Here is a 23486-nt window from a genome sequence, read left to right on the forward strand (position 1 = left end):
CTGCTCCATGCTGTCAGTTGAGGCTGTGTGTTTTGTCACCACGGAAGGCCTTTTTGTCGTGCCACAGAAAGCCTTTTGTTTTGAACCAGCGAACGAAATTATTTCCATACAAACTAAATTATTTCCAGGACACTCAGCATTTTCCATATTTTCAGGGTAATACGGGACATAATGTGCCCAAAAACTGGTGAACGAAATAGTTAGATTGTTGTGCCGTTTTCTTGCTGCCTTTCTGCGACACCGTGAAGATGAATTTCGGGCGTTCGATACGCATCAATAAGTGCGGGTTCGTGATTCTCGGGTTGCTGTTCATCGGCGCCCTGTACTACCTATGGAACGGTGGTTCGAGCAATGCGGGCTATGCGTTCAGTAAAAACCCGAACGAGATCAATCTGCGCAAGCTGCTGATCGGTTCGATTCAGGCGGCCCAGCACGGCGGCTTCGAAGTGGTGGCCGTCTCCAAGTCGCGCGATTTGCACGAACAGAGCAAAGGCAAAACGCAGGAGGGGGCCAACAATCCCGTAACCGATGCGGACTATCGTTCGAATTGTGTGATGAAAAATGGGCTTTTGCGAATCTTTCCCAAGCTGCGGATCATCTCGGAAGAGGACGACCAGCAGGAACGGTGCGCCGAGGTGCACCTGTTCGACCTGGATCCTACGGTCCTGCACGAAACAGCCACCGTGCCGGACGAACGGATCAACATCGAGGACGTGGCCGTGTGGATTGATCCACTGGATGCAACGCAAGAATTCACCGGTAAACGATCGCTCCGGCCGATGCGTCCACAGCTGTTTCACCATTCTACCCCTCGTTACAGAACGGTTGCACGAGTACGTCACAACGATGGTCTGCGTGACGGTGAAAGGGGTACCGACGATCGGCATCATTCACAATCCGTTCACGATGAAAACCACCTGGGCCTGGCGAGGCAGAGCCGTTTCGGAGACACTGATGAATGTGAAACACGAAGCGGATGTCAAGCATCCGACCATCATCGTGTCACGATCGCATGCCGGTGCTGTGAAGGAGCAGGCGAAACAGGTGTTCGGTGAGAACGCCCAAGTCATTACGGCCGGTGGCGCTGGGTTCAAGGTGCTGCAGGTGATACAGAACAACGCAACGGCCTATCTGCACACGACGCACATCAAGAAATGGGACATTTGTGCCGGCGATGCCATACTGGGGGCGATCGGGGGTAAGATGAGCGATCTGCGCAACGATAACATCGAGTACGTCGATTCGCAGCCACTCAATCCGAACGGACTGCTGGCCACGGCGCTGGCATCGACGCACGAGGCGTACATGCAGCGAATATTGGAGAGCAAATTAGCAGGCGCACATTTGGCGCAAAACTAACACTACTTCGTGTCGTACGCACCCCCAGGAACCACACGGGTTGAGGCCGGGTTAGCTAAATCCCCTAGCCTCGTTCTGCTTTCCTATATCACGTCGTTATTGATGGCCAATTGGAGCCCAAGTATGAACGCTGATTGTGTGTCTTCTCAAGCACTCACTTTAATTTTCTTGTCGTCAACCGACGATGAGGACTCCTTTTGGTCGAATAGATTGAATGTTGTCCGGGAGGGTGCGTTCAATTGCTTAGGTTAAGTAGGAACATTCTGTTAATTTTCGTTTCAGTGCAGAAAAAGAAATAAAGTGTTTGCAATAAGCCTACGTAATAAAAATTAATCGAATATACGTCTACTTTTGTGTGTATTATTCTGACGGAACACCCATTTGCCTTTAAACTATTTGATTAAGAAATGACTGATGGGAATTATGAGCGTTTGTTTTTATATCCAAAAATCAACAAGTTTGTACACATATTTGGTCACTTAGCTTTAGCACTAACCTAACCTATAACGAACACAAGTAACGTGTATGACTAGAAAACTGTCTTTGAAACTGTCGGAGCGATGGCCATGGGGAAGCGCCGATCAATTGGTGTTGAACCGATCGATCACCGTAACGATCCAGCCGGCATACTCGCTGACACGCGTGTAGATTCCCGGAAATCCGGGCCGAGCACAACCAATCCCGGTGGACACAATACCGATCAGCACGTTATTGCTCGTCACCAGCGGTCCCCCGGAATCGGCCCAGCACGCATCGACCCCACCGATCCCCTTGCCGGCGCACAGCTGCGTCCGGGCGATCGTTCGCGATCGGTTACCCCTCCGGTACATGCCCTCACACTCCTCGTTGCGAAACACGTCCACGACGGCGCGCTGCAGTGTGTCCGCCTTGTCGCCCAGGTTACGATTTTCCTGCTGCCAGCCCCAGCCCGCCACCGTGGCCGTCACACCGTCAACGCGGGCCGACGAGTCCGATCCGCTCGACAGGCACACCGGTCGTACGGTGGGCGTGAAGCGGATCCGTTCCGTGACCTCCAGCAGGGCGATATCGTTCGTCGGTTTGCTGCACGCATAGCCCGGATGTGGCACGATCGCGCCGACGCCCACTTCGTACGCGCTGCGAGATTCATCGACCGGATCGATATGATTTCCGCCAAACTCCGACATACGGTAGAGGCCCAGCACCGCCCGGATCTGGTTCGGACGCAGCACTTTATTGACGCCACTGAGAGCAACGAGAGCAATCGAGAAGCAATCGATCAGCGAGGCGTTGTTCCTCGGAGGAGCTAGACTAGACCCACCTGCACACACAATGGCCGGCCGTTAGTAGCCACCGTTCGCTGACGATGGAGGCGCCACAAAAATGGGTACCACGCTTGGTGAGACTCGCAATGTAGGTGATCTGGCCGGGCCGTGAGTCCACTCCACCGACGATCCGTTGCTGCTGCCCGCACGGGACCGACGATACTACGTGGGCGACCAGTGAACAACCAAATTAAAACACCAGACCCCGACTCCGAAGCCACGTTGCGCCACCACATACCACTTATCTGCCCTTCGATGGTCGTCAGCTGGCTGAGGGTCAACACAACCGACGCCAGGGCCCAGCGGTGCTTGCGGATTAGATCGTACATGTCGTCGTCGTCGTTGATGGAAGCGGGAAGCTAAGCAATATTACCCACGGCACGTGTGCGCTCCGGTTTAGTATGCGCGCGCGTGCGTGCGGTTTGTTGCGCAGACGATACCGAACTTGCCGGTACACTCCTCCGGAAGCACATTTTTATACGCCACACGGAACGGAAACAAATGTTAAGAAACCCCCACAGCCAACAGATCTTGTTCTCGTTCGGCTTTGGCCCGCGGCACTCGACTAACGGAGTGGAAGATCCGAACCAAACGGAGACGGATCATCATTCGGGCGCGCGCGCGCCACACTGCTCTCGTTACCTTCGCCGGTGTCAACGAATGGGTACTCCGCCAGTGTTTACTTCCATTTTCGCCCGCTCTCTGCCGCTCAAGCTTCTTACCAGAAACCGCGCATTTCGGTCGCCGCATAGCACGTGTTTGGCCTGGCACGGCACGCACTCTCCTTTCAGCAACGATCACCAACGGTCGTCGGCTACACGCACTATCAGGTGTGAAATGTGTGGTGTACACAGGTTTATGGCATATGGCAAACGCTTACCACGTGTGTCCACGCGCCCCAACGGAAATTGCATTACACGCGGTTTACGCGGCGTTTAGTATTCCTACGAACGATAGGCCATTTCGGCTAGCTTGTAGGACACTGAACCCACCGCACATTTGAAGGTTAGGAAGGCAGCAGGACAGATTATGATTCAAGCGATAATTGGCGTGCGGCGGTGATTTTGTGCTTTGTTTGTCCACTGACTGCATTAGTCAGCGTTGAGAAAATTGCCCCAAAGTTCAACAACTGCCAGTGGCCTCCCAGGCGCCGATGACCGCATCGTTTCCGCGCTTCCGGACGCTACCCTCGAAGGAATTCACCAGATTAGACGCGGCCTAGTGGGCCGCGTGCTTTTATTTGAAGGAATACTGCGTGAATTGCAACGAGACACAACTCTGCCGGTTAATTTGGGCAAACAATCTAAACGACTTACAAGAAGTCCTTGCAAAGGGATGCGACGGTCGATCTGCTTTATCGAAACCGAAGCAAGGTACAGTTCGTGGTGGGCAATTAGACATCGTTACGCCGATGGTGTCGTGCGCGATCGCCATATCGCCGAGCCGGAACGCGGTGCGGTGGCCCCTATTTCCATCGACAATGGTGCCCTTCGACATCGCCGCATCGCGTCGCAGGAAGAGATCGTTGTCACAATCTTCCTTGTTTAACGTTCAATCACACCTCCAGAATACGCAAACACAGCACCCATGCGCCCACCACGGAAAGGCCAACTAAGAACGGGAGAAAGAAACAAAAGAAACAACCAAGTGTTTGCTTCCGTGCTAACGGGCCCCGAACGGAATAACATGGCGCATTCGCCACGCTGCTCTGCTGCCGCGGTGAGAGATGGCCCCGCCAGAAACCGGAGGGCTTAAATTGATACATTCGATAAGTTCCGCGGGGCAGGTTAATGTGCCGCGAGTGACTAATGACGGCTGCGTTTGTTCGTTCGTAGAATTTCAATTCTCTTGCCGATCGATCGATCAACCCTGGGGCGACGGGTAAAGGGTTGCATACCGCACTCACTCATACCGCCCTGACCGACTAAGGGTAGTTTTTGTACAAGTTCTAGCATTCGGCTTATCGGTTGAGCATCTCGCAGTCGGCAGTGTGCCCGAAATAGCAGACATCGTTGGCTGATAGCAAACAAGTTTAAGGTCATTTCAGTTTGGTGGTAGAAACGACCCGACTATCGCTGGTGAATCGCCATCATTTTCCAATGCCCTCCTCGATCGGCACATGCTGTCAAGTTTTAAGCAAATACTTTGCAGTTCAATCCACTCGGTTTGTTTTTTCATTTTTCGAATCTTTTGCTTTAAATTCGTTTATTCGGTTTAATGAATACGTTGTTGTGCATTCGCCACACAAATAATAGTTCATCGAGTCGAGTTTGCTAAGTCGAGTTTGCTTTCTCAATTAAACTATTTTCTAAGCTACTCTCAACACTGCCACCATTGCCGGCGTTGCTACCTTCTAATCAGTCAGTGGCATTTGGACCCACCCGGCGCTTCCTGGCGCGAATTCTTTCGCCATGCACGTGACTTCCGCCCGCTGGGCCATCCCATCTCGCGCGGTTAGTCACGTGTATCGCGCGAGTGCACCGAACCCCCCGGACACGTCGGTGATCGATGCATCAGGCCGCCGTCGTCGTCGGATGATGAATTTATTATTTCACAACTGGCGTGCGCGCGAAGTTCAAGGTGGCCGGTACGTTGACATTCACCTCCAGAAAACACCCCTCCCGCAACGTGTTCGCGCACGCTTACTCTCGCATCGTTCCCTCTTGGTCACCGGTACTAATACCGACGACGAGCCGTTTCTTTCTCCGTGCGTGCGTGCTGCTGATGGACAGTATTTCGGAACTCTGCGAGGTGAGTGGCGGTGGCCAGGCTGGTGGCTCATTTAGATTCTGGCGCTTCCAAGTACCTAACGGTACCGCGGTGGTGTGCGGGTGCTTAAAATTTTAAAACAGCAATTTAGTGCATTTTAAAAGCCGGCCGCAGACGAAGTAACTGCGAACCGTGAGAGCAACGCACCGGCAGTTCCCGTTAGGTGGGCCAATCTGTCCAACGACTGTGCGCTAGTTATCGCACGCCAAGCAACAGCAACACATAAGAGAGGGCCCCTTCTTTAGATCCATTATAATCATTTTATTTTTACAGGATACTTGAAATACATTTTTAAAAAGTATTAACCGTAATACAGTTTCAATCAATCTGCAGCTAGTTTATACGCTTGTTGCACTTTTTTTTCTTCTTGCTGGATTATCAATTTTGAATTAGAATGTGTCTCGGTAGAGTGCGGTTGAAATTTAATATACGAAATGTACCAAAAAAGCATACTCTTTATTCCTTTAATATTTAATATGTATATCCGCGGTACGTACGCATTTGCATTAGCTGTCGGGTTGTGTGTCTGTGTCTCTGTATGTGTGTGTGCGTGTAAAAGCGTGCCTAGTGCAACAACCAACAACCAACAACAAGTTCAAGAAAGAACGGCGAGAACGGAATGGAACTGCTCGCATCATGTTGTGCGTGTGTTGGGATGGGATGCTGTTGCTCTCTGCAACGGTGTTTCGCTCTGCCACACACACACACGCATTTGGTGTGAGGTTATGTACAAACATTAGCATAAAACGGTGCCGCACGCTCTGTTTTCTAGTAGTCAGTAGTTATTAGAGTTTAAAAAAATAAACTTTACGATGCTTTGTGATTACTGGATGTGTGACCACCAGAGTCTGTGACACAGTTTTTTTTCTGTGACAACAAAGTGATTGAAGTGACACAATTGATGTTGCCTTAACGAGGTGCACAGGTAGTATGTGTGTGTGTGTGTGTGTGTGTTTGTTAGATTGACGTCCGCAAAACGAAGCTTAGTACTAAACGTAGTAGACATAAAGGCAATAATAGTATAACGCAACAAGCAACTAAAATCACAACACTCTTCCTATACAGCAGGTACGCCTAAGCAGGCTCTGCAGCAACACTAGGTGTGTAAATGCATCACGTGTGTGTCTTTCGTTTGTTTTGTATATCTTTTGGCCATTGTTTGTTTCGCTTAGCTAGAAACAGGCAGCAAACTAAAACACAAAACGGGAAATGTCGACCATTTGCTCTCTTCTTGCCCTGAGAGGCGCATTCAACGATTGCGACGTGCGTGTGTTGGGTTTAATTGTCGATAACTGATTTGTTTGTTGTTCCGTGTTGTGTGTGTCTGCTGTGTCTTTTGTGTGAATATCCTTGTACAGCTGTGTGTATGTGTTAGTGGCGTGAGAGTGTGTGTTTGCCGCGTGTATTTGCACTTTATTTACAATACTTCCGAGTTCTCATTTATGCTAAGAAGAGTTTTCCACCGTTCCACCAAACTTAACTGGTTAACATTTCGTAAACTTTTTGCTTGTTGTGTTTGTGTGTTTCGTCCCCGCACCCACCGCGTTTTTCGGGGAGTTTTCGCCCGTTCTTTTGCATTCATTCATTTTTGCAATCGATTCTGGAGCACATCGAGAGTCATTAGCGTGTTTCGTGGTCGTTCGTACATAGGTTGACCAACAAGCGGCAACGAAAGACAGAAACGGCCTATAAATAATTCCTTACAAACCATGCCAGCATGCATGCACTAGAGTTAGTAATAAATAGCGAAACTTATAGGTTGCTTATCATTAGACTTTTGTGTTGTTTTCATTCAGAGTTAATGGTATTAGATTGGAGTTTTGCCTTCCGTTTTCTTTAGTTGTTTTTTACACACGTAGAGTTTCGGTTTTAGTTTCGTAAAGACAGCAAGAGGGTTTGCAGAGTTTTGTCGCGCGCTGTGGGGCCAATAGTACACCTACACCACCAACTGCCGCGCACTTTCTGCTGGGTGTGTGTCAATAATGGATGTCAACCACTCTAAATAGGGGGGCTGCTGCTGCTGCTGCTGCTATAGGTAATATGAGATATTTGTTTATCTAGTGTTTGTGTTTGCATATTTCATTTTATCAGTTTGTTCTACTCGTGTGTCCGTCGTCGTTTCCCACACCGGGGAGCACCTGGTTTCTGGACAGCTTAAAATTGCTCATTGCCATCATTTTGTTGTTGCTTGTTCTCTCCGTCCGCCTAGCGTTACCCCAAAACGGCCCACATACACTCTCGGACACACTGGCTACCTAAATCGACGAATTCAATTCGTTGGACTAACCGTTTTGGTTCAACATATAATATCTTCTAGAGGCCATAATCGGGGTGCTGTCGATGTGATCGCCCTAGCACAGCATCGATCAACAATCGGATAATCACTAAGGGGCGTGGCGGTGGTTGGGATGGACCAGCAGCACCGGCAGCAGACCAGAGAGACGGGATGCAGGGGGAAGCTTTAAGTTTTCCCATCAAGCAGTGTCCCGTGCGAAAATTATTCTAGCATTGCTTACGATTTGTTACGTGCTTCGTTCTTCTTGTGTGCCACGCACAAATAAGGGTCGGCCTCTGAAGTATCTCTGCCATCGGGGGGTGTTGGCACAGAAAAACCATAGCCATAGCGAGTGTACTTGCACGGTACGGTCGAAAAAGGGGGAATGGTGAGAGTGTGATCCTGCCGTCCCATCCTTAACCTGGAGATTTCGAACCAATTGGTTTGCGCTTTAACAAAGTTTTGCTCACTTCTCTTTCACAGTGTCCGCTTTCCGCTTTCGTTTGCCGTCCGCCCAGTGTTGCTTTTCGTGTATGTATTGTATTATCACAATTGTTTATTATTGCTGATGAATCTACTCAATCAACGTCGTTTGTTCAAACATAATAATAATGAGTGTATATATACCTTGAACGTATGCGTGTCTTTTTGTCTTCGGTGTGTCTCTGTTTGCAAGTCCAACAGTAATAATGGCATATGATAAAGTTTGCGTTTTTTTTCTTCCCTCCTTTTTCTGCGTCACTGGACTCGCAATATATATGTATATTGTATATATATTCCATATCCTTGGGGATTAATGCTCTGTGGATCACCAATCGCCAGCCAATTGTCTTCCATCGGTAGGATACACCGCGCGCAATAGTATTGCAATCCTTCTCATGCTTAATGTCGTAAAGTCGCTGCCCTTCGTTTGGTGGTCTCTTCTTTTACCTTACTCCTCCCTTGTTAATTCATTTATTCTCCGTCTTATTTGCTTGCTTTGCGATACAATTCACTTCGGTGTTCTTGTTTCACTAGTTGGTTTGTTTTTAGGTTTGTAATTTAATGTTTTTTGATCTGCGATTTCTCTACTGCTGCTTCTGGTTCTGCTTCTGCTGCTCACTGCGTGTGTTGCGGGGAAGAGTCTTCTCTTTTCACGCGCGCTTCTGCTCGTTTGATATGATATTATAACGATCCCACCACCCATTTCACTCTCGTCGGCTCAGGCAGAGTAAATATACGTTTGTTATCGTCCATAATTGTATAATAAATTTGTATATTTATATTTAAAGGACCTCCCTCTCGTGTGTCTTTAAGTTTTTTTTTCTTTTTAGAGATTTTAATTTAGCTTCTGCCAGGACCAGACCGGCCGGCGGCGACTTAGCGGATAGGGAGAGCATCAACTGTTCGCATTCCTTCCCACTACACCAGCCGGCCGGCCATCCAGCCAGCCAATCTACTAGTAGCGAATTGGCCTCTGGTTGTAAGATTGATGCTATTATGAAGTGTTAAAATTGTGTCTGTATGTTTTGCAAAATCTGTCGCGACCGCCGAACGCGGCCCAAGAGCACGCGAGCGTGTACGCGGTGCGCGGCCAAATGAAACTTCCAACTGTTCAACACTACTCATCAAAAGTCGGTTAGAGCAAGAGCAAGTGGACACACAACACTATATATGCAAGACTGTGTACTTACTGCGAACGGAACGAAGTGAATCTAATTATCTACACTACACGGTTAGATCTTTAAATTGAGTTTTTTCCCGCTAATTTGTGGTACCAATTCTTGTTCTGTTTCTGCTGCTGCTGTTGGTCGGTGCGCGCCCATTTTGCGCGGGATCCCGACAAAAAACGTAATGGTATCGCGTAAAATCTTGCATCGCATCGACTGCGGGGAAGACTGCAGATGTGGAGAGTACAAGATGCATTTCCCAAATCCTGTGGCCAGACAGAAGGTGGGCTTCGGGTGGAGTTCAATTTCTTGGCGCGAGAGAGAGAGATAGAGTGCGAGTGAGACACAGAGAGCGACAGAGAGACTAGTGGCTATTTAGATATTTACTGCTCTACGATCTAGGAAGAGAAGTGCGGTTGCCGGCACACAGACGGCACACTCAATTGCGTCGATATTAGTTTGGGTGGTAGAATAAGATTTAGACAGTTTAGGATACCGTTTCCGGCTCGTGGCTCATCATGGTGGTAGTGGTGGTAATGTTTTAACCGACGCTTTTCCCGCTATCCAATCTATGGTTAAAATGGTTCGCCCAACGCGCTGTGTTTCCCACAAAACATGCACTCGGCGTTTCGCAATAGTAGGCTGTGTTCCACAATCACGATGTGAGTGTTCGATGCCTTCAAAACATGGTTTTCTATCGCTCGGTGGGAATAAAAGCAAACCGCACACAAAAGCAGAGTCCGGCGAACAAACAGTAGGCTGGTTATGTAGCTTGGTTTTGAGACAACAGTCAGCGCGATGCGTGAAAACAGAAGAAAGTGTGATCCTTGAAACAGACCCAACGGCGATCCCCGAACATAAATGCGATAGAGCTACGGCTGGAGAGACAAAGTTCGTGTTGTGACCGGCCTTCACAGTCACACCATTCCGTTCGCAACAACGTTGTAATCTATCAGGAAGATGATTGTTATCCTATCCTACGTTGAGTACTAATGGTAAAATTGGACAAACAAACTAACAACACAAAAAACAACAAATTCCCTCGCACGACGTACGACTAGTGACAGCCACCCTTTTGCCGCTACTACAAACACGCTACTAACAAGCGTTAACAACAATGGTCGGAGAGGCGATAAATTGGGCGAAAAATGAAAAAGGACAGGATACTTTGGTCCCGAGTAGCCTGAACGTAACCGTTATAGAGTGGAACTCAGCAAAAGATGGTGGGTTCGAGATGGTTCGTCTCCGTAGGGACTCCGACCGGTAAAGGTAAGAAGGCTACACACCGAACGCAACACATGCACATTGGCCTCAACCTGGCCTGGCCTATCCTCAATAAACGACGAAACCAAAGAAACGCACAACCCAATGAAACCTAAGGATATTATCGTTGTTGTTACATTCGCGTGCCTCCCTTTTGTTGTATGCCGGTGTTTTATGGTTTTGTTTGGTAATGTTAAGAATTTATCCTTTTTCATTAACTTTAGTCTCGATTAAACACGATCGTTTTTGCTGCATGCACGGCTTCACTTCATTACACACACTACCGGGCAAACAGCAGCTGTATATTTTTGTTTTATATAAACGCGAAGCAATCTAATCGACAGTTTCTCTCCTTCGGCGTGTGTCAATGTTTCAGTTCACCCTATCATGCGCTCCAGTGTTCAATCAGATGGTGATGGATCCTTCCATCAACCTTTCAACTTACTCGGAGTAACGGAACAAAACCTTCAACCGACTTCGGATAGCGACCCAATTTCTTGTTGCCTTTCGCTTGCTCTCCGTTCCTCCGTCGATCGTCGGCCATCATCAAGCGGCCCGAGGTGCAGCCGCCTTACTTGAGTAGATCATGGGCCCGCTCGTTGGCCGCTGCTATCCTGGTCGCATTGGAATCTCCCTACGGATGTTAACATTGCACAGAATAAGACCATCATCGCACATGATGTGTTGTGTGAGTGTGTTACAAACGGTGGTAGGGTATGATGATAGAGGTTATTCGTGTCGGAAAAGTGGTGAACGAAGGTGAAATATACAAAAAGTACTGGTTTTGCGGAGGTAAAAGTACACGAAAGTCTTTCAAATAAAAAGTAGTATTCGAAGTAGTGAAAAAGTTAGCAGAAACGATTGTAGAAAGTTACAAAACCGGAGAAAGTAAAACGATTGCAATAGGCAAAAGGATTTTAGCGTGTGCGCTTTTTTTTGCTCTCTACGTTTTCCAATTTCCAATCAACGGCCGTGTTACAGCCGCGTTGCCTGCAAGTTTTATTTTCCGCACTGCCATACAAAAATAAGGAACACGATAAAATGTGTAGTAAAAGAAAAAGAGGAGCATAGTACAGGAAACAGAAGTAGCGTACGCGCGTAAGGAGTTCAAAAAGAAAACAAACAAGAGCTGAGTGATCAGATTATTTTTCAGTAATGCCAACGACTTGGACTTTATTCTGAATGTCTTATTGTGTGTGAGTTTCCATTTTGGTTCTACTGACGCTGCAGCGCAATAATATCACATCCTACAGTGTGTGTGTTTGAGTACATAAGAACAGCTTGGCGTAACTTATAATCAATAGATATAGTATATTCCATTACACGAATAAATAGTTATTATACTGAGAAACTAATAATGAGTATATAGATATTAGTGGAAGATAAAAACGTGACTACCAACTTACATTTTTGTTCGTTTCGATTCGATATCCGAAATAGAGTGGTAAAATAATAACGATAACCATACAAGTATATGTATATATATATGTATAGATAGGTGTGTATATCGTCTATATGCACGGATAGATATATACTCGGTACCCTTTTTATTTGAGAAGTGAGTGCGCTTTTTCATTAGCCGCCTTTATCCTGTCCTCATTCGATCCGCCCTAGATTGGTTGGAAGAGTATTAAAATAACGATCAAGTCACATGCATGAACATAAACATAGGTATTGTTTAAAATAGTTGTAATAATAATGGTTAGATAATAACGGTTAGGTAATAATAATTGGTTTTCAATCAGATTATTCATTGAAACTTAGATGCTCGCGGTACGTGAAGGAAAAACGAAATCATAACGGGCTAACCGTAACGCAAGTAGTGCACGCGTACCCATAGCAACCATCTGAGGTGTGCCACCGTGCGCCGGGGAAATGGAACTAATGGTATCGAGACCAGATGAATGAAGTTCTTGAAGGAAACAAAATAAGCGTTATTGTCGAGAAGGTTCCCAAGTTCGATGGTTTGTCGAAAAGAATCTAGAGACGTGTCGAAAAGGAGCAAAATGATCGTCGGAGATCCTCTTTGGGAGAGGTCCGATACCGCTGATCCGAATGATTCGATACCGCTTTGGGAGAGAAAAACGGGGAAACAATAATTGCTTTGAAGCAGTCGCATCATTACAGATCGGCTTCTTCAGCTGAGCGGTTGGTAGAAGAAAATAAAACACAAAAGCATTTAAAGCGTTTTTGCTAACAAAAAACGGAATGTTTGCAGAAAGTAAGGTCGCCCCTTTGGCACCTGCGGAGTGATCGGAATTCGATCTGGAAAAGCACCGCACAGGTAGTGTTACTACCAACGGCGGCAGGCACGAATCTGCCATGGCCCGCATAAGCACAAGATAGTGGGAAGCTTAACAAAAATGGAAGTAACGGAAGAAACACAGCGGAATAAAAATGCTTTTGGGTTTCCTCTCCAGTTCTGGCCGAGATCGAACAGAAGGTTTCCGAGAAACAACACAATCATCAACTTTGGCACATAGAAAATATTCGGCTCTACCTACCAAACACCAAATCATAGGGTTTCAACTATACTTACTCCCTTTTTCACACCTTTGCATAATGGGCTTTTTTGTATTGGTAAGATTGTTGATAAAAAAGGCAATACTCTACCGTAGTTCACACAACAATGGCGCCCTTACCGGGAACGAAGGCTCAAGAGGCTGTAGAGTTTGGCATCGATTGTTTGATGCGCGGCGCATTGATTTTTCATCATAACGAAAGCTGGCACCGAATTGTATTTTATTAAGTGTTAAAAAAAAACAAATTAAACAGCGACTAGGCTCGCTTTTAATGACAAATTTCCTGTAAACTGCACGACTAATGAAGTATCGAACAAAGCAGAACAGTAAAGCAAACTAGTAAACGATGCAATGCCAAATTCTACTGCATCTGAGCCCTCCGGAACTTCCCGTGCGCAAATCCCTGACCACAGCTTAAGCTACACACTGTTTGGAGTCCACAAAAAAACTGCCAAACGCCGTGGACCGATGGATCCGTCGGCGCAACGTGGGCTTGCCAAACGATAGAACATTAACACACTGGCATATGGATTATTTTAAATAAAACGGAATAGAACAACACAATCAGCTAACGGCCAAAGATAGCAAAATCGAGCGAGGTAAACAGACAGAGCGAGCCACAGCTTCAGGAAGTAACAGAGTATGGTACAAAATAATAGTTCCAAGAAAGCTCAACCGAAAAGGAAAAACAGGTACGTTCCACATAAACGGCGACACACTCAATATGCCGGGGGCCGGTTTTGATTTTTACACACAAGTAACATTAGCCATTGCTCAACGTTCCCGTGTGCTGTGTTTGGGAGTTGGGAGTACCTTTCAAACGTTTCGGAAGGACTTCCGAAGGTCTTGTGTGTGTGTGTGCGGATTGGTGAAAGAAATGTAGTAGCATCGAAGGAAAACTTTGGAAACAGAAACAAACTGTTTGAAGAAATTCCAAATGGGTGAAAGAAAGGTCAAGAAAGAAGGCAAAAAGTAAACTGGGGACAGAACTCAATTTCGAACGAGAAAGAACGAGTGGGTTGTTGTGCACAAGGTGAGGTTCCAGTTCCAGTCCACCGAACCCCGGTTAAGTGTTCCCTAACGGAGCTAACTGTTTGTTTGTTAACGTCTAAAAGTGAACCACTAGTCAACAATGCAATTAGAAGGACGAACAGTGTGTAACAATGGGATCGGCAAACAAGACGGTTACGGTAGAGAGAGCTAGTGATCTATCCATCTATCCGGTGCCCATCCGGTGGATACATAACCGGGCTTACACAGGACCACAATGCGTTCGAACGACAGAACATAACACATGTCTCTTCGCTACCTCTAACGAGTAAACCACTATGACAATCACAACCAAAAAGGGAAACTAATGGGAAGAACAGAATAGAAACGTTTCAGCAGCAAATGCTTCTCGAACAGAAACAGTGTGCGCAAGCAAAACTCATGTTGGGCCGTTTCTTTGTTTCATGTTTTCTAGTTTGTTCTGTATGGTAATTTATGTTTGCGTTTGGTTTTTGCTAACAAACAATTGTTACTTTCACAAACGTAACGAAACGCAACGAACGGAACACGAATAACGGTGAAAGTAGTAATGGCGTATGTTTAAACGATGTAATAATCTGATCAAAAAACTAAGAAACAGTAGTTGGTTAAAGAGGTATGTAAGAGAAGAGAAGGTTAAGAGTATTCTTTTCGTTTTTTTCTGTTTTGGTAGCTGCTGCTGCCGCTGCCATCACTGCGCAGCAGGAAGCAGAAAGTAAAAACAATAACGTAATTCGGAAGCCCGATTGCACCGACCGGGGCTGACCGGGATGTCGGACCAGCCAGTGCTGGCCGAACAATCCTGCGCCCGCCACAGCTCGATACGATCGGTGAAAAGGCCAATTTTGCAAGCAGCAGGACACTTACCTTGCGATTGATTCTATCAATCTGCCTGTTCTGATTTTCGAGCTCGGAGCCCATATCGAGCGCCATGTTACGCAGATTTCCGATCATCGTGTTCACCTGGCCCATGTTTTCCTCCATCTCGTCCTCTCGGGCATCGTTCGTGATCCTACGGGTTGGCGGAAGAACGGTTGTTTTGAGCCGCGTCTACTAGTGCGTCTTGCGAATTCCTACCTTCCGATGTAGCCGGCCTGCGGACCCAATCCGTTACGGTCGTCCATCACACGCTGGGGCTGATTGTTGACTACCTTGCCATCATCGTTGCCCTTCCAGGTACCGTCGTCCTCTTTGAATGAGGCGCTTCTGCAAGGATGAAGTAATGGAACCGGAGTGATTAGGGCCTTCGTTCCGATGGCTTCCGAATGATCGGCCACTTACTTGTTGCACGGCAAGACACAGATACCGCAGCACTTTTCCATGCCGCTCAAGTTTTTCTCCGCCTCGCGCATGTCGGCATTGATCTGATCCATGCCCTCCTCGATTCGGTCCAATTGCTCTGCGATGTGACGGGTTTAGGGAATTGTTTCGGTTTCGGACCGCAAACGAATCAAACACACACAAAAACACATGGTGTTGGGTTGGTTGGTTGGGTATGCATGAAACGGGTTTTTGTGAGAGACATCCGGGGACACACACGGGGAAGAGAGAATGAAAGAGGGGGCCAATTATATTTCGCACAACACACGAGTATGAACATTTTAACGCAACACGCAAGAAGTGATTCTTGATTTTTATTGAACTATGAAAACAATGGCTGTGTAATGGTGGTTTTTGTGAAGGTGATCGATTGGTTGGTTGGTTGGACTTGGACGACATGTCTACTAATGTAGGGTTTTGCTTTGCATGTGGGTTGAGTGATTTGTAGAAAACATTACTTCGAAACAGTGCATTCAACAATACCGAAAAGACAAATAGGAAATTCGAAAAACGGGTGACTAAATGTGAGTTATGTTGGCATTACTTCAATAGCCTTATGTTACGGGTAATGCGACGAACAGTTGCTAAAAAACCAAAAACTAGTAGAATATATGTAGAAGTAATAACAATTTCAACAAAGTAAATTAATATCAGGAATGGTGGAAATAGTAGGACTATGTAGCAGTAATACCGTTAGAAGTGGTGGCCGCAGAAATAGAGCAACATTATCGAGTGTCATGCAAAACGTCTACGTCTTTATGGAGAAAAACCACCAACGGAAAAGATGTGTAGAATGTTGTGGAAGACTCAAACTCAAAACAATAGATAAACAAAGCTCTGACCTATTGCGTACTTTTGGTTGTGAAAAATTAATGCGCGAACCGAAAAAGTAAACAGACGAGCATTTTAGGTGAGTGAAATTGAACGACGAAAGAAACGAAACAAATTACATAAAGATGGTGTTGAAGGTGCGCTTTTACTATTGCCAATGCCAAAGTGGAGAGCTAGAGCTTTTTGGGAAGGTAACAAATCGCGGCAAATTTAAAACCAAAAAATCCACTACGTTCCGATGCTGCATCATCATCATGTGAGGTTTGGGGACACTTAAGCAATGTGTAGAACAGAAACAGAAAAACTAAAGTCCACAACTCGAGCAGAGAATGTGTGTAGATCAGAACAGAAAAGAAACAATACGCAACACTCTTCCGGGCGCGCTGCAGTGCGACTTGTGCTGGACACACGCGACGCTCGGAGCCCGTACCCGGAAAAAAGGAAACCGAAAAATGTTCCAAATACAAAAGTATAGATATTATTGGATTGCACTATTGCTGTCTGCCTTATGTTTTTATATACCTGTGGTTGTTGTGGTGTTTTATTGATGCAGATGCAGAGTTTAGAGTGATTAGTGCTGTGCTCATTGGTACGTTTGTTTGTTTCCGATTGGTAAGTACTGGTAAGTATGTTCAGTGGGTGAATCAACGTTAGTTTTTGCTTGGTTTTTCTTTGTGATTTGTGATATTTTCTTTATCGCGCGTTGTTTATACGCGTTGTTTTCGGTTCTTGGCTCATTTCGGAGCCTTGCTCTTTCCTTGTAAAGCCGTAGTAATAGTGTGCGCATCACCCAAAACGGTGGTCAACATGATTTGGTTGCGGTCAGTTTCAGAGTATAGGCACAACAGGCATGTAACAATGTAGGTTGGGCGGCATTTGCCCTTTGTTTTTTTGTTTCTGTTTGTTGTTTGAGTTTGTACATCCCCCCACAAAGCATTACCACAACGGTTGTGGCACTCTTTTGTATTCTTTTTTAAGCCCTACTATATGTTACCGGAAAAAAGTTGTTAGTTTGGTATCGGTAGTGTGTAGTAGTTTCATTTTATTGTTATTGTTTAATTTATTTTTGGTTTTGTCTAACTCAACAACAGTTGATAATCTTACCTCCTTGTTCATCCAGCATTACGATGGTTCGCATTCCCACCTCAGTGCTCTAGATCAGAAAATATCACAAATATCATCTTAGCATACTTTTTACGTTTTACTACAACAAACAGTCTCTACGACGATCCTCAAATCCTCGCTGCCTCCCTCTCGGCAGAGGCAGAGCAAACACGACACACGAAAACAGTCATTGAAGCATCATTTGTCGGAAGTTTTACCTATTTCGAATACGTTTTTCCGCTCATCCGCTCTTGTGCAACGAGATAATTGACATGTTATTTCCCCCTTCGCGGTACACGGCAACTTTCGAATCGTTCATCACAAAAGTTCCTATCCTTTGCCATCGTTACCAGCCAAGCACGTTCGGTGAACCGGTGCACCATTTCATGTCCTGTACTATTTCATATCTGCTCTTGATCACCCTTCTCCTGTTTTGGTTTGATATCCGTTAGGCACAACACAGCACACAAACACTCATCATATCAAGAGACTTCAAATGATAAACAGGCCAGTGGCCACTAGTAAACAGCGTGTTGATATCGAACTGAACATGTATACAATATAATACATCAAATACGAAGCGATCCTACGAACAAGGAAGCAGTAAAACCCAACACAAATAACCAGGAACAGAAGGGAGGAAAAAACTAAACAAATGAAACGATCAATTCAAAGGAAATATCGTGGGATTGTGTGCGAAGTAGCGCTACGTGGAGTGGAAAAAAATCATTCGTAAACGGTGCGCTTGTAAGCTGCTAGTGGTGTTCCTGTAGTAAATGATTTCGAGGATAGTGTTCAGAAATGCTCTATGAAAATCCACTACACAGCGAGTCTAGGTCAAGCAGAAGGAAGCGAAGTAAGGTGGTGCGTTTGCATTTGTTCAGTGTACGGGGAGCACTAGTAATTTGTAAGATTGGAAAGAGGTACTTAAAGTACTAAACAACGGTGTGCCGATGTGGTGAACAGTTAAACTGATGGATGTAATGATTCCATGCGGGTCGAGACTTCCGGGAGTCTATTTTTTTCTTAATGAGAGTCAGGAACTAAACAAAGAGAGTTGAACAACCAATCGAACGGTGATGAATAGATCATTTACATATTCTAACGTTCCAGAGAACATTCAACAAACATGTGACACAATGTAGGAGAGAGAGAGAGAGTATATGAGCTGTACAGACGTTAAGGGGAATGATTGCACGTAGATAACAGAGTTCCGCTCATTAGTAAAATGTTATATAGTTTTAAAGGCATCGAAAGTGTGACCACAATTTTGGTATGTTTGTTCCATGCTGAGAGGGACACGATAGAAGTTAAACAAGAAAGGATGGTGTTTCTGGCACGGTGGTGAACGACAATGATTGAAGGTATACTTTTTATGCATGTGTTTCATATCTGATGGAATTAGTATAATAGTATATTAGGTACAACATGTGTCCAATGATATGATGACTCACCTCCCTGATCGTCAAGGGCCACCAGGGTTCGAATCCCGGCTTCCTTGCTCTATTTTTGTATGGCGGCATTTGGAATAATCAGTAATAAGTGTAATTTGTTAATTGTGCTGCGTATACTGTATTTGCTGGCGTATTGGCGCTTTGTTTTGGTTTGTTGCGTTGTTGCGTTGTTAGGATTGTATAATTATGCTGTTTAAAGAGGAGACTCGTCATAGCGCGAGGGATTCCATGTAGTGTGTGCCTTTTTCTCATCATCATGTTACGATGTTTTTGTCATAAAATTATACACTTGCCCCGTTACCGCACTTGTCCCGTATATAAAAATAAAGATGATAAAGAATTCAAACAAGTACACGTATCTGCCTCTAAACATCCTTCTTGGGAATACAAAAGACCACACATATTCTGCACGGCTTATCGTGAAGTGCAGATTTCATTTATCAAAACAATACAGTTAAAAAGAAAACAATTAAATTAGTTGTTGCAACATTGAGGTATTTCAAAACATAAAACGTACGTTCAGTTTTATTTCAACATCATTTAAACAGGCTTCAACTAAGGGTTCAAGGTTCAAACTAAAGACGGTTGCAGATACTGCCATTTTGACGGTACTAAAGGAGCTCAACGATTTTGGTGTAGTGTTACTCATTGGTGCTGCTCCTCTCCGCTCTGTTGTAGTCGTAATTGTTGTGGTGTAATTTGTTTGGAACATTGAATGGACAGCAACAAAGTACTGTAGACATCGCGTACACGCACACACAAATCGAAACTGAGTAAAAATTATAAGAAACACATGACGGCTACTCGTAGTAAGGGAATCCACTGTAGAATAAAAACTAATCCAACAGCAAATCAAAACCACAGGCCAAAAACTGTATTTGAGCAGCAAAATACCTCGCGCGCCAACCTCTCGTTTGTGCCAAGTACAACTTGGTACTTTCTTTGAACTTCTGTTCCGTTTACAGTCGGTTCATCTACAATGGGCATTTACACTTAGTTTACATCTTTACTAACCCAGCGCTAAAGGAATGTACAATGAAGACACCCGCCGAAGCACATTGTATCAAACAAAAGAAGAAGAATAATCGGCGCCACGTTGCCTCCTCCTTTGAGAAACACACACAAAGCTACTTTTAATAGGGATTAATGTGGTGTACAGGCCGTTCTTTAAAATCTAAAATTAAAAGTCAGCACGAACCGTGAATGTGTACAAACCAGGATACACGAATTGAAATGGCTAAATCGTGCGGCTCTGTTCGACATTTTAAACATAATTAAGCATACTAAATACAACCCGTTTGCTGTTATGGGTCGTTTTGTTGTTTCTCTCTGCCATTGTGGCACAGATAGCTTTTAATGATTGTTTGATACAAAGCCAAATGGTGGTTATCGTGGACATTCATGCAACATGTTCAGATGCGTTTTCTGTCCTTGGAACAGAAATATTACAGTAACAGCGCCCGGATTCGGTTACAAATTGGAGTAGGCCTAGCACAGTGGGAACAGTTTCTAAGTGATGATGAAGTAAAGATACAAAACCAAGTATAGCTTATTGCAGCCGGCACTGTTAAAAAGCTGGACAGAATGCGTTTCACTTCTGTTATGAGAGGCACAGAGGTGAGAATGTAATAAGACCAAATGATTAGTTTAGTTAGGTTAAGGTATAGGGCATGCAACATAGATCGGGACAAGTAGACACACGCAGCCTCAACGAAAAAAATGAAAAAAACAACATCGACAATGAACGGAAAACCAAAACACCCACTCTCTGTGTCTGTGTGTGATTACTCGAGCAACTAAAAACGAATCGCGCGAAACTATTGCTATCGGACCCATCGATTTCAACCCACTTATAGCTCTGGCCGCACGAACATTAACGCGACCAAACGGTTATAACATGTATAAAAAAAGGATATACAAAATATAAATGCGATACTCGCCGGAAGCAGAAATCAACTTTAACAACAAGGGACGTAAACGCTTCAGTCATCAACTAAAACATAAACAAATCAATAGTGTAAAATACAACATCCATCAAACAACATTGCGTAGACCATTGTCGATATGAAAATACGGCAATTGTACGGCACAGAACATAGAAGTAGGAAAATAGAAATGAAGAATCAAATCTTTCTCTCTCCTAGAATCTGCCTGGACAACATGAAACAGTTCACAGTCGGTACAACTTTATGGGGAAACAGAAAAAAATCAAAAAGGCGCTCAGTCTAGCAGATTGAATTTAGCAATCAAGGGTAGAAATAAAAAAGGAGCATTTCAGTAATCGCTAGACGATTTTCTTGGTCAACCAACGCTAGAGCTTGCACTAGAGCAGAACTACATCTTACGTCTCGGAATGTCTTAGCTCGGAGAGTACATGTTTTCGGTTACATTCTGCACTTTCCAACGTCCCCAGTACGGAGGAAGCATTTCCTATCCTTGCCTGTTCCAGTTAAACACAAACTCTAGCTTCGCCAGCCACTGTTCTCAGCGTACGGGAGAATGTTTGGTACTTGAAAACTGATTTGTCTTACCTCCTCGCATAGTGCCAACATACGCCGGGTACTGTCCAGGGACTGGTGGGTCGCAGGATGCATGAAAACCATAGAGAGGAGGATAGTAAAGTTTAATCCATTACGGCCATAGCGGTCCAACGATCATACCTCATCGACCACATGCTGCTGTTTGAGCTGCAACTCCTGCAGCTCGGTTTTCGGTACTCCGGCACCATTTTCTGGCGGTGCTGCGGCTGGCATTCTGGGAAGCAAACGTGAAACAAGAAAAGAAGTGGTTGATGTAACATTGCTCGAGATAGCGCAAGATAAATTGCCGATTTTCAATCTAGAATAACGTTAATTTTTATCACGTTTTTTTGTTATGTTACGCCCTACGCAGCTAGAAGCACACATCGGAACAATAACACCATCATCTAATAATGATTTATGATTTTGGTTCCGTGGTGCTCATTTTGCTCATATAGAAAACTTATAAAATAAAGGATCGTCGATACAATCGCCGTCGGCTCATAATTCAAGTTATTAAGAATGTATGAAGGTAGTTATACAGCTAGAGATTACCCTCAGCCGTTCGTTAATCGAGAAATTAATTGCCTACCACGCACCGCACCGGTCACCGTAACGGATTTCTATTTCGAATAAGCCTTCCAGCGAAAGTAATGATACATAAAATTTGGCCTTTTCCGCGACTTTGGGGGATAAAGAAAAGCGTCTGGTGTCGTCGTTGGTGGGTGCCAAAAAATCAATATCAAAGGTTGATACGGTGAAAAACAACAACTGGAAGGGCTGATTTGAGTATGCGCCAAGCATCTTTTTTATCTCTGTGTCGCTGCTTCGATGTCTCTCTCTCTCTCTCGCTCGGTGGCCAAGCCCTGCTGCACGCACTACCAAACGCGTTGTAGCATCCTTGTATTGCGATGACTGCGGCCCTCGCGTACCACCGTCTAGGGACGATGTCTAGGGTGGAAAGGACAAACGCGGGGGCAGGGAAAGGGAAAGGGATACCAATGGTCGCCTAATTTCCATTGTTGCCTCAGCAGCACGGTTCCTTCCGGTTCAACCTGGAATCCTTTAGACTTGACCCTGAAATGCCGCCTCGTTTTTCCATGCTTGCTTGTGTGTGTGTGTGTGGCTGCGTAGCGTGGCCACCCGCGTAAAGGACATGTGTGCCAAAACACTAGCGCCAGCCCCAATGAAGTGCTGCGCCTACATACATGCGCCCACAAAAGGGCGTAGCACATCGTCGGCAGGCACACCATGGCTTGCTACGGGATTGTTATTGCGAGATGAAAGTGACTGGGGAGATCGGGACAAAAAAATGGCTTCATCCAAAAAAATGCATCTCCAACGGTTCTTCCCAGCGGAGCTCGTAGGCTCTGAGTCATCTCCATCGGTAGGAATTTTCATGAACTCATCCCGTCACTCATGATCACAGGACACGATAGCGTTCCGCGGATTCGAACACGGCACTGCACCAACGGAATTTGCCTCGGCATCGATTTTTTCGAAACTACCGCATCGGACACCAATTCCTTTCCTGGCCAGAACAGTGGGAAAGAAAGTTTGCTTGTTTAACCCGTTTGCACCTAATTACCTGTATTCGTGGGGGATGTGTCGGGGACAGTTAAAGCGGTAACGAATTTACACGTTGCTCCGTGAGGCGTTCGGAAGGGGAGCTTTGTTGAAAAGTCGACGCAGACACAATACGGGCGTACTGAGCACGAATTTTCACTCACGATACTGCTGCTGAAGGCGTTTGCACACAATTTTCCAGTTCGCAATGCGCTTGACGTATCGATTGACAAAGCCCAAGGTTAGTCTAGCGGGCGGTGTGTCGCCCATTAAGGGGCCAATCGACCGACAACAAACCGAAATATTCGAAAATTCACTTGAAGCCACAAGACATAGAATTGAAACAGTTTTGCGTGTGCGAACAATTTCGTGTTGGCAAGGCATTTGCACAAGAGCATCAACTCTCCCAGATCCAGATGGTAAAAAGTTCGTTCAACTTAAGAAACCTTGTGATATAGGCACGATTTGAACTCGGGGTTCTAAACAGAGTGTGTTGCGAGCCGCAACATGACAGATGACAGC

General features: G+C 45.4%; 3 protein-coding genes across 7 annotated transcripts; 1 reads left to right on the forward strand and 2 right to left on the reverse strand.

The window, feature by feature from the left end:
- Positions 1–92: 92 nt before the first annotated feature.
- LOC128272554 (putative inositol monophosphatase 3) lies at positions 93–1672 on the forward strand. The gene is made up of 2 exons (XM_053010380.1): positions 93–759; positions 821–1672. The coding sequence occupies exons 1-2, from the start codon at positions 249–251 to the stop codon at positions 1357–1359; spliced, it is 1050 nt and encodes a 349-aa protein (XP_052866340.1). The 5' UTR covers positions 93–248; the 3' UTR covers positions 1360–1672.
- A 268-nt stretch (positions 1673–1940) lies between these two features.
- Positions 1941–2992, reverse strand: LOC128275320 (trypsin 3A1-like). The gene is made up of 3 exons (XM_053013784.1): positions 2902–2992; positions 2660–2825; positions 1941–2583 (listed from the first exon to the last, which is right to left on the reverse strand). Exons 1-3 carry the CDS (start codon positions 2990–2992, stop codon positions 1941–1943), a joined length of 900 nt encoding a protein of 299 aa, XP_052869744.1.
- Positions 2993–5678: 2686 nt separating this feature from the next.
- On the reverse strand, positions 5679–23133 carry LOC128275471 (synaptosomal-associated protein 25). Of its 5 annotated transcripts, XR_008269326.1 has the most exons (9): positions 22987–23133; positions 21540–21633; positions 21411–21452; positions 17426–17474; positions 15452–15569; positions 15248–15376; positions 15038–15182; positions 12026–12229; positions 5679–11253 (listed from the first exon to the last, which is right to left on the reverse strand). XR_008269326.1 is itself a non-coding variant. In XM_053013981.1 (8 exons), exons 2-8 carry the CDS (start codon positions 21630–21632, stop codon positions 11191–11193), a joined length of 639 nt encoding a protein of 212 aa, XP_052869941.1. In that variant the 5' UTR covers position 21633; positions 22987–23133; the 3' UTR covers positions 5679–11190. The 5 variants fall into 5 exon arrangements, 4 of the variants coding, with proteins under 4 accessions (XP_052869941.1, XP_052869943.1, XP_052869940.1 ...); XM_053013981.1 differs by lacking the exon at positions 12026–12229; XM_053013983.1 differs by lacking the exons at positions 12026–12229; positions 17426–17474 and adding an exon at positions 18880–18928.
- Between the last annotated feature and the right edge of the window lie 353 nt (positions 23134–23486).

The sequence above is a fragment of the Anopheles cruzii genome, chromosome 3 (genome assembly GCF_943734635.1).
Source record: "Anopheles cruzii chromosome 3, idAnoCruzAS_RS32_06, whole genome shotgun sequence".
NCBI lineage: Eukaryota > Metazoa > Arthropoda > Insecta > Diptera > Culicidae > Anopheles > Anopheles cruzii.